Raw genomic sequence first — 12,027 nt, forward strand, 5'->3', positions numbered from 1 at the left:
ACCCCAACTTCCTCAACTGGGATATGTGAAGAAAAGAATTGTGGCAATATTAAAATCTAGAATGGGATTGTATAAAGTGTGTAATGGTCAGGTGTACTCAAACATTTGGCCATAAAATCCAACCCAAGTGTAAAATTAAGAGTTGATGGTTAATTACTTTCTTTGAAGGTGTAACAACCACCTGTAATTTTCAGACTTCTTAAATATCAACCTTTCTTTTTCCTTCTGATTCAATAAAATTCATTTTTACCATAAACTGGAAGTCAGGTAAGTTTAACTACTCACAATTTCCCCAAACTCAGAATTCTATATATTAGGACACTTCTGACTGTATGAACCACATGCTTTATCGTCAAACTCCTCAGACTATGTTACACTAATACACTAAGATACGTTCACACATACAGCGACCCGCAGAGACAAAAGCGTCTGGGGATCGTTCGTTTTCAGTGAGAGCTGACGACTTCCTGCGACCTGAATGATAGGAAGCGTTGGAGACATGATGTGGGCGTGAAGTTGTGAAGTTGAACTTGATGAACTATGGAGTGGTCGGCGTATCGAATACCACTGGGAGTGAAGACAGTAAAGAGAACAAACTTCATTTCCTTAATCTCGTATAATATGACACAAATGCGGAATTTTATACACAAACACATCTCCATTCAGAGTGTTTCATTTTTGAGGCAAGGAAACTTTGTTGTCATGTGGAATACTAGATGCTGCACCCACTGATAAACACTGTTACTATGGCAACCAGCAATAGCAGAACCACTTACTGCTGACTTCACAGTACAGCGTCTGGTGACTTGCGGCGATAAAAATCCTTGTATGTGTGAAGGCGGCATTACAACAATAACACAAAACAAACATGTGAATACAGTATACAACCCTTGAGCGAATAAATGCGATCACGGACAGAAATGTGAGCCAAAATCTGTTTAATACGCAATGTAGTACACAAAATCCATCTCAAATTCTGCTGGACACAAAGTGACAGTGGCAAATACATTAATTACAGCATGATGTACAAAATTAAATATTAAATTAGTCACTTAATCCATGCTTAAATAAAGCAAAAGAAAATTGCAACATTTAAGTGAACAGAAATATCTCAGAACTAAATGAGCAAAAGCAGTACTTTTATTTAGTGATTCAGAAAAGGCCTGGAACAATATATCTTTATTGAACCAATCGATCGATTAACAGTAATCATTTTGAAATGATGAAAATATTAAGTTTTTTTATATAATTGGGCGATTTTTAATACTATAAACAGGTACATATCTTTTCAACTTGACTTTTGAATCAAGTCGAGTTTTCCTTCTTCGTACCTCATTATTCATATCATCAAAATCAGCAGTGTGTTACTGCATGTAAGCATATTGCTTCAGGCCTATTTTTACTATATGTGCAAACAGAAAATGCATTTTTTTTTTTTCATTCTTCACAAGGGAACAAATGACCTTTCTGCATAAGCAAATGAAATCTGCACTCAAAAACAATTGAGTCATGTGACAGTGTTAAGTGTTCAGTCTTAAAGGGGTTTGTATTTCAAGGTACAGTGTTCATCAGATTTAACGGTAACGCTTCCGAACATAGCGAGCATTTATACAAAATAAAGTGCTTAGAAACATACTTTTAAAAGCAGTAAACATTGCTTGAACTCTCTTTGCACAAAATGTCACTTCCCAAAATATGTGCATACAAAAATACAAAACTCAGTAGCGTATGATCGACCTGTATATGTGTGATTGATCTCTGTGTGTGTGTGTATACACAATTTGGAACCTGTGGTTGATTTCCTGTGAGTGTGTTTTATTTTTGTGAATTCAAATATGTCAAATAATCTTTTAAAAATCTAGACATTCAATATGCTGCATAGTGCTTTTTAGCATAATGCGTACCGTACTTCCTTCAAACCACAACATCTAGACTGATTTCAGGAATCAGAAGCAACTAGTAGTGGGCAGTTTTTTGTGCAAGAGAAGTGGGCATGTGTGTTTCCCAGTTGTTAAGACTCGATTGGCTGGAATAGATGTCAGTTACACGTCAAAAAGAGGGAGGCGGGAGTAGCGAAGAAGTGTAAACAATAATAATAATAATAATAATAGTAATAATAATAATAATAATAATAATAATAATAGTAATAATAATAATAATAATAATAATAGTAGTATAAATAAAATCCTGAGTTAATAAAATCATGTAAGGGAAATGGGAATCGATAAGGGTTCAATTTGTGCTACACAAAGTTCAAATTGATGCTAAACAACAAGTTGCTGCTGATCATTAGGGGTATGATAAACAACCTTGCAATATGTACAAGTGAATTATGGGTGAAAGGAAAAGTGTGAGGGTTCAGTTTTTGTGATGCTTTTCTTGAATAAAGCCTAGTCACATCATCTGAAAGCATCCACAACATCATCAGCATCACCGATTTCTGAGCTCAATTACAGACTCAACACTGAGACATAAGAATCTCATCATTCTTAACCAGGGCATTTTGGGTTTATTTTCTGCGATTTGGGATTTATTTTTCTGCTATGACAAAACCGCGTTAGAATAATTCCTAATAAATGAGCAATATTAAAAAAAAAAAAAAAATCAATTTTAATACCAACCAGTGAAATGAGAAAAGCCCATGATTGAGAAAATTCCACATGATTTAGAAACTCTTCAGTCAGAAACAGCTACTCCATGAAATACAAGTACACTGTGATATATTGTGATCATTGTCTCCCTCATCCACTCCTATTATTAGTACTGTCCTCATATTCTCTACCTCATAAAATCTAATCTAGATCCAATCTAGGTCCAATATCTTTAAATGACGTTCAGGCACCTTCCTTGGTTTCCTCATTCCCAACTTTTCTTTTAGCCAAAACAAACAGTAAACATTAAAACCTACACATTAGTAAATCCCCAGTCCCTCCAGGATTTCATGATTCTGTGATCACAGAAATAAACACAAAATCAAGCCAACTCTGACGTTCTGTGAAGCTTTCAAAATTACAGTGGATCTTATGCAGGTTTGGGGCAACACACATTCAGCCGAAACCCTCTTCAAGTCACGTGAGTCGAACGTGAGTTCAGCTCCCATAGACAGTAATTACATGTGTGTCTTCACAAGTAGACGTTTAAACAAAGAATCCTGTGCTTGCAATTTTGGCAATTCAAATAAAAGCTTAAAATGGCAGTGCAATTTAAAAGCTTCGCAGATTTGGAAAAAACCTGCACGCAAATTAAGGATTTTGGCCACAATACTAGAAAACTAGAAATCCTGAAGGAACTGAAACGTGTTAAATGTCATGGAAGTATTGGGCAGTATGGGCAAAAATATATACTATGATTTATATTAAAATAGTCATTGTGTGTCATGGTTTACTGATGTTATACTGATGACCTTTCTGATTTCTTACAGAACGCTATACACACTTTATGCAGAAAAAGTATAAAGGTGATTATATGACTGAGGTGCCCTTTAGCCCTCTGTAATGCATATAATTCATGAATTCTTAACAAAATTTGGTCTGAAAACATATTCATCCATTTTTAGGCACCAGTCTCAGTTTTACAGGATTGTTTGGTGAAAATGGCTGCATTTTGCATGTAAACAAGGAACATGGTTTTGGCAAATACAAAAAAAATATGGTAAGATCTATGTTAATCGCATGAGGACATTAGGCTGGGTCACCATATTTTAATTTTTTAAGCATGGGGCACTCATGGTGGATGGGAGGTTATGGTTAGTCTTAACAAATGGCTCAATATACTACATGGCCAAATATACTACATGGACATTTTTTTATACATTTAAATAAATGTATAAAATTAACATAAAATATCAGTTGCCAACAAAAATCAGTCCTGCTGAGTTCTCTCATCTAAGCTTAAAGCTTCCCTTAAGGCTTACAAGTCAGTAGTTTTTCTTCATGTATTTAGACCCCATTTAGTTAGATCTAGTCCACTTCTTGACTGAAAGGAAAACAGGAATCTTGTCATTATTTATTTACTTGCTTATTTATTTACTTATTTATCTATCTATCTAATTTATCTGAAAATTTATATTCATGCTCCATACACTACTCTTCTCAACCAATCACCTGTCTCACTCGCTCTGAGGGTGATGATGGACCAGCAGTTTGACCAATGATAGAGTGCAGGGCGTGTACACAAGTGACCAACTGTGGAGGGCAAGAAGGCAGAACCTAAAGAGATGGGCTAATGCAATGCAAATCCACACAGTGTGGTGCAATTTAGATGAGGACATGTACAGGAAAAGGAGGACATATGGTCACCCTACATTAGGGGTATTTTGATTATTAGGATCATTAGGATCATTTGATTAATTAATTCAGTCAATAATTTTCAGATAACAGTGGTGCACTTTAAAGTGACCTCATCAGTCAATACCACTGTATCACTAGAAAAAAAGGTATCTATAAAAAAGGTATTTTTATCCTCAGCTTGGTGGTATTATATTATAAGTAGTATTGTGATCTTAGATGCTCTGAAGGTTGAAAGAGATTTTATTTTTCTTATGAGTTTGCTTCATTCAGTATTATTTATTTATACAGCAGCATTTGTGTCATTCTTTTTAATGTTGCTTCTCCGGTTTCTTCTTTCTTATGTAGAAAAGGCCAACAAATATAACAAAATAAAAAAGCATATTTTTGGACGTTTTCTTTAATTTTTTTCCTATATATATATGCCTTTATTATTTATCCCTTTGTTACTGGATTTCCACACTAATCCAAATAAGAATAATTTAACTATTACATTGATTATTGTGGTCTAGGACAGGCTCAAATGCTGAATATTTGACATATGCAAGAAAATATAACACAAAAAATGGTAAACCCCTTATGTTGAGATATAAAAAGGGGACATTTTGGAAAGAAATTATGAGAAAGATGTCTTTTTCTATGAGAAAGAAATTATGTTTTTTTCACTGTTTAAGACTGATACACTTTCCCTGCATGTCCTTTAATCAGTCTTTATTGCTGTTAACTGTAGGTAATTGTCTGGATCCACTTTACTTAAGTCAAATTGATAAATGGTTAAATAATATTTGATGACAGATTTTAAATTCTGATCAGAAATATGCATATAACTTATTGGTAAGGACACTACGTATGTATAAGTCTTTATATATGTTTATATATACACTCCTATGTGTATGTCTTTATCTTTTCTTTAAGTGCATTTTTGTAAATGTAATAGTAGTGGGACGCAAATGGCACTGCAATCATGGAATCCCACATAAATACAAACTACTTCATCACTGAATTAACTGGTTATAAATAGTTTAAAATAAAATGTGTGTTTTATGCTGGTCATGGTCATGGTGAGTGCTAATATGCATATTTAGGCCAATATCACCCCCTAATTTATCTAAATCTGTTTAGGTTTTTAACGTGAAAGATGAACGAGTTATGCGTAAGATCAACACAGTGAGCTGCTTCAATACTGCACATTCTCCCTCTTTCTGAACTTGATCAGCCATAATAAGGTATTTCTTTAAGAAAATCAAGAGGCTTAGCTGTAAGTTTGTGTATATGAACAAAATAACAGCCACTGAGCATCATTACAAGTGAGAATTTTAAATAGTGATCATAAACCTGCCATACTGCCCACTACTATGTCATGAAGCTAATTTCTATTAGTTCTCAAACTAACCATTTCTGAAGCTAGAACAGAATAAAACAGGCAAACTGCAGTGCAGCCTCTGGCTTTGTTTGGTTTCTGTCTTCCATCTTGAACAGATGTGGGCATAAAAGAACACGCCTTTTAAACTACCTTCCCGTTCTCTCTGGCCTGGAGGGAAGACGGAGAAAGAGGCAAATGTTAAATCACATACAGCATGTTAGACTATAGCTTCACAAACACAATTTCGTGTACTACAGAGTAAAACCATGACCAAACATAAGATGCATTTATCTGCCATCAAAATAAAATAAGCTGAAAGATAAAGTAGATGACTGAGGTGTACCTGTACTGTAGTATAAAGGATGCGTGGGTAGGTTTTATGTAACATGAACAAAGAAGCACAGGGAAGAAGAAATGCTACTAGTTATGCACACTGACTATCTGAACATTCTGCATTTTCTGGATTTTTTTTTTTATGTATAGCCATCCATCCATTTACTGTACCACTTCTCCTACATAGGGTTGTAGGGAAGCTGGAGCCTGTCCCAGGAGACTCCTCAGGGTGGATACACTGGACAGGGTGCCAACCCATCACAGGGCACAATCACACACACACAAGCATACATTACAGACAACTTAGACATGCCATTCGGCCTACAATACATATCTTTGGACTGGAAGCTTAACCTACAAGAGCCTATCCCTGGAAAGAATGGCAGTCTTTTGAAGGACACATTCACACACACTACAGACAATTTAGAGATGCCAATCAGCCTACACTGCATGTCTTTGCACTGTTGGAGAAAACAGAGTTTCACACAACTGTGTGCTTTCAAGTGCCAACAATTTGGGGAAGACCAACAGATTGGGGTCTTCCCCAAATTGGCCATACTTTTGACCACATAGTGTATGCATGTGTGTTTGTGTATAATGGTATGCAATGGACTGGTGTCCCATCCAGGGTGTATTTTTGCCCAGTTACCTCAGTCATCTCCAGATCCATCACTACACTGACCAAGGTTAAGCGGTCTCATTTGGCAAGCCAAAGATGTCATATGTACCTATAGCAGTTGGTCAGTCTTGCTGTACCACAGAGATCCTCAGTAAATTGTTACCCTGTTGCAAATGTGATCACTAAAATGAAAACTTTTCTTCTTGTTAGTTTTTCCGGTGATTAGACATCAAAACTCCTCTTGATTGCTAAGCCACACTCACAAGTTGGGTTAGAGGTTATTAAATATAAATAAATATAAATATAAATAGATTCATACAGTTAAGTGAAAAAAGAATGGACAGTCATTCATTAAATACAGCTCAGAGTTAGGTGCCTTACTTCAGGGATCAGGTCTTTAGAGCAGATTAGTGGCATCCATGTGCATATGCACCACGAACTATAGATAACACTGCTGTCACTGCTAAAGTCCACCCCCCTGCCACCCTCTGCCCTCCCAACACACCACAACAACGCATATCAAGCACTGACTGCTAGATATAGTAATATCTCAGGTGTACCTCTCAAAACTCAACCCTTTACCTTTTAGAGTTAACCCCAGGGGTAATGATGTAAGAGCTGTACAAGCAGCAAATAATTAAGACTTTACCCTATATATAGAAAAACAGAATATTCTTGAAGCCACCATTAAGATTTCTCCTTCCACTTTTGGTCCACACCAGATAAAACCTGACTGCGCGAACTGAAAGAAGTGTACCACTGAACACCAACAGTGCCACCTTCAAACCTCATGAATTACTTGAACTCTCTAATGTAGCTTCAGGGAGCCGCGCAGCCACACGAGACAGAGATACTTTGAATTTGCAAGTCAAATGAACAGTTCTCATCAGCATGCAGCCGGAGCATTACTAAACCCAGCCATTTCATGACGCACGTGAAGAAAATGACTCATTTGTATTTGAAATGTGCTCTGCCAGCCCTAAAAGAGACCGGCTGAGACATCTTGTAGGTCATACTATTGCTTAAAAAAGTCCACCTACTATCTTGTGGATGTGTTTGGTTTGGGCCAACTTATGAACCACTGCTCGTACCTTTTCAGTGCTGGTGCTGTGGACAGGTAGAGAATCTCCAGATTCCAAACTCAGTACAGAGAGACTGGAGTCGATCAGCTCGTCTGTAAAAGATAGGACATTAATCATCATGCTCCGGTAATCTGATCAGTTTAACTAATCTAATGGAATGATGCTTAATGCTAAAGACCACTTTTCTTATTAAACTGTTGTAACATCATGGATGTTAACATCTTAGTAATAACTAAACTAGGCAAGGTTCCTCAGGTAGCTAACTTAATTATGTAATTTAAGTAAACTGATATTGATCTTGACTTGAAACACAGAACTGCTTTGGTTTCTTTCTGGTTATTCAGGTTACACTTCCTCTGGGTTCTCTGGTTTCTACAAGTCTATAGATGGACTGGTGACAATAAACTGCCACTAGGTGTGAATGAGAGTGTGTCTGTATGCTAAATAAACAAATTAATGGAATATCATCTTATGTATTTTTTGTATGTTCCAATGCCATATATTTATGTATTTCCTCCAAGTAACTTAGTTTGGATTATTTCTTAAACAGAACAATGCATTACACTAACTGGACGCTTTTTATTAAGAACACCAACAGAGCTTAAGTTGTATCAAAATAGAGAAAACTGTTTGGATAACCATTCTTTATAAACATGATGAGCATCTCAAAAAACACTAATATGCCAAACAACGAAGTGAAGGACCACTTCAGATTCCACCCTTTATTCCTGGCAGCTGGGGATTGGGAAAAAGACCAGGTGATTTTTTTCCTCCATAATTGTGCTGTTACATAAGTAGATCTACAATACAATCATAGAGGCTGATGAGTGCGTGTTTCCCTTAGTTTTTATCCCGGGGAAAGTACTACAAAAACAATGTTTGAGTATTATTATAAATGTGTCATTTGCCTTTTAGTCAAAGTATTGTCAGAGCTGTTGTTACAAAAAAAATATTTCAGCCCACTTTCGAAACACTTTCGGCCCAATCACACTGGAGATCAGGAACAGCCCTGTGCTAAAAACCTAAGAAATATTAATCTCAGTAACAGATGATCATGTGTATTGGCTAATACTTTGTGATATCGACTTAGTATGGACAGACACTCATACTTCGCATACCCATATTGCAATTATTTACATTTCTAGCATTTGGCAAAAGTCCTTATCCAGAGCGATGTACAATTGATCTCATTTTATACAACTGAGCAGTTGAGGGCTAAGGGCCTTACTCAGGGGCCCACCAGTGGCAGCTTGGGGGACCTGGAATTTGAACTCCTAGGATTTAACCTTCCAATCAGTAGTCCAAGCCTTAACCACTAAGCTACCACATCCCCAATTATAGCAGCCTAACCTTGTCATGTTTACGAGATAAACAAAAATGAACACACTCCTACCAGTATTACTGGAGGTGTTATTTTTCAGAGGTTCCATAGTGTGAAGCAGGTTCTGTTCAGCAGAAGCTGTGGCTTCAGTGCCATTTTGAGAAGCAACACTTTCACAAGGTGATTCTTCAGATTTGTTCTCTTCCATCAGGATGCTCTCAGGGATTGGTTTCAGTTCTTTAATGCTTGTCTCTTGGGAATCAAACCGACCTGGTGTTTTGGCTTGAGGATCTGTTAGAAGAACGCCTGTGGTCTTTTGTTCCTGGGTGTTTTTCATGCCTTCCTGATCATGACTCAGGTCCTGCTGGGCATCCTGCTCTCCAAGCGTCGTTTTGGTCAGTGGCATGCTTTTCAAAGAACTGGCTTTGATCTCAGTCATATCAGTGTTCAAGTTCTTCTCAAAAGCTCCCTGAATGAGGTCTTCGGAAAAACGGACTTTCTTCTCAGCTCCCCTGGAGATGGAGGTGTTCTTGCTGGACGAGTCTGCAGGAATAACCTGACTCTCTAGATTAGTATGTTCAGAAACAGCACTGGTGGTTGTAGCCGTCTCCTCAGACGCACTAGATTCTGCTTCCTGGGTTTCACTTTCTGGGCCATTACTTTTAACCTCAGGATCACACAGAGCATCCAGCTCCTCCAAAAACTCCTCCAAACTGGTGTCTGTACCCACCTGCAGATTCGGTTCAAAACAGATGGCAAAATATTTCTAATAAATATCTTTTAGCAGATGGTACATTCAGATATCTATCAGGGGAGTTTTTGGTTTTTACAAAGAAGAATGATTTTCTTTTTTAGCTTAAAGGTCTACAAAACACATGGTACACATGGGAAGTAGCTTAATATTAAAATTGATATAAATAAACAATGGTATAAACTGTTTTTAAAGTAAATCATTTAGATTCATAATACGATTTAATATAATCAATCAAGAGTAATACTGGCTATAATTCTTAAATGCCAAGCGTTGCTCTTATCCACCATGACTGTGAAGACAGACTGTAGCAGCTGTAACCAGAATCGAGAAGACTCAGCTGGATCAAAACATCATTAATTAAGCTCCCTGGGAAAAGTAAGTCAGGGTTTTTTTGTACTCAGTACAGATCTTACCTGTAAATACTCTGCTTCTTCTTTAGCGTCCCATCTGAAAAGAAAAGTATACACTGATAAAACCTGCAAGTGCTTTAAAGGGATTATATTCTCTTTTAAATATTCTACATATTCAAGCACAGAGGAAGAACAGTGCACTGACAGGGTAAAAGGAAGAGGGAAGAAAAGCTAATTCTCAAGATAAATTCTTAAGAGCAACACCGGTATACTAACTATAATGCAAAAAATAAAGCAGAAGTATGGACACAAGGCTAGTGACATAATATATCAAGCTGGATACAAAGATTTTGAATAAATCAATCATACATTTATCATAAAAACCATTTTGTTTACTATTGAAGCTACTAAAACTGCATACATTTAAGTATAAGGAGACTCACTAATGTAAAACTTATAGTGACACTTGGTCAAATCATATATTTGGCCTGAGCTCAAACTGACCTTCATTTTTATGTATAGATTATTCTGTCAAATTTAAATGAATTAAAATAAGTTCAGTGTAATAGAATGAAAAGTGTTTGAATGGTTGTCTTGAATTTTTATGATAATGACTAAAAAGATGAAGACAAACATATGACTAGCCATTCATCCAGGACAAAAGAAACGGCTCTATAAAACTAAGAAAAAGCTGTGCGCATCAGTGGTAGATGACTTGCTGCATTACTGAAAGTTTTAGTACCCGCTGGACCTCAGAGACTCTCGATCACCCTTTAGTCATCAATTTGTCATGTCTCGGTGTCTGTGAGCTTTGCCTTTTATGGACTTTTGTGTGCATCAGTAAATTCAAATCAGCCGCATGGTTAATTTGTTTGGTAATTAGCACAAGTGACTTAAACCTAACCCTTACCTGTTTATCAACATAAGCACGTGAGTATGAACAAAATTTACAGAAACGTTTGTAAATCTGGAGAGAATTTTATTAAAAACAAGGTCCATTGTGGATTGCTATTTGAAGATACTCTGGTAATGTTCCTGAAGCCACTACTCAGTAAAAATCCAATAGAATAAATTTCAATTTCATATCATATAAATATGATCACATGACTAGCCCAAAATTTCTGATTTATTTAACTAACTGTTACTAAGTTACTACTAACTAGTTCTTTGGTACAAAGAAATTAATTATAAACACATTATGAACCATTACTGGTGGAGAATTGTCAAAATATTCTGATGAATTTTTGATAATTGCATTTTTAATAATAACAGATACTATCCATATTCAAATAAAAAGTCTAATACGTTGTGCCTGGATGTCTTTTGCTTGATCAGAGCAGCAGCGTGTCTTACCTCCTGGCTCGGCCAGTCAAGCGGTCCTTTCCTTTCACTTTACTGCCAACCACAGGAACATTCTTTGCTCTCTTATCACGCTGTCCACCTGGAGCACATTCACAACACACACCAATACACATTATAACACACTTGTATTATAAGAAATCCTGATTCTGGGGTTTTGTTTAGAAGGTTAAAGATTTTAGTTTGTTAGCACTGAATATATGCATTATAATTATTATTCAAATGTGTACGAAAGTATTTATCAGAGCCAATGTATATTTATTGAACACATGAACACATTCACATTGATGTTATTTATAGAACTATTTGTTGAGGTTTGAATTAAAGCCTATTACAGATAATACCTATAAACTATTCTGATAAATACACTAACCAGGCATAACATTATGACCACCTGCCTAATCTTGTGTTGGTCCCCCTTTTGCTGCCAAAACAGCCCTGACCCGTCATACACTGTGTATTCTGACACCTTTCTATCAGAACCAGCATTAACTTCTTCAGCAATTTGAGTAACAGTAGCTTGTCTGTTGGATCAGATCACATGGACCAGGTTTCACTCC

The 12,027-nt window shown here is 36.4% G+C and overlaps 1 protein-coding gene across 1 annotated transcript in view; it reads right to left on the reverse strand.

Annotated features, from left to right (window-relative positions):
* Window positions 1-921: 921 nt before the first annotated feature.
* LOC131359606 (uncharacterized) overlaps window positions 922-12,027 on the reverse strand; it is a 36,951-nt gene continuing 25,845 nt past the window's right edge. The window contains exons 6-10 of the mRNA XM_058399595.1: window positions 11,462-11,549; window positions 10,172-10,205; window positions 9,077-9,734; window positions 7,693-7,775; window positions 922-5,817 (exon numbers count right to left, since the gene is read on the reverse strand). Coding sequence (XP_058255578.1) covers window positions 5,791-5,817; window positions 7,693-7,775; window positions 9,077-9,734; window positions 10,172-10,205; window positions 11,462-11,549 — 890 coding nt within the window. The 3' untranslated portion in view covers window positions 922-5,790. The remainder of the gene's footprint in view (window positions 5,818-7,692; window positions 7,776-9,076; window positions 9,735-10,171; window positions 10,206-11,461; window positions 11,550-12,027) is intronic.

This window comes from Hemibagrus wyckioides, linkage group LG09 (genome assembly GCF_019097595.1).
Source record: "Hemibagrus wyckioides isolate EC202008001 linkage group LG09, SWU_Hwy_1.0, whole genome shotgun sequence".
NCBI classification, from domain to species: Eukaryota; Metazoa; Chordata; class Actinopteri; order Siluriformes; family Bagridae; genus Hemibagrus; species Hemibagrus wyckioides.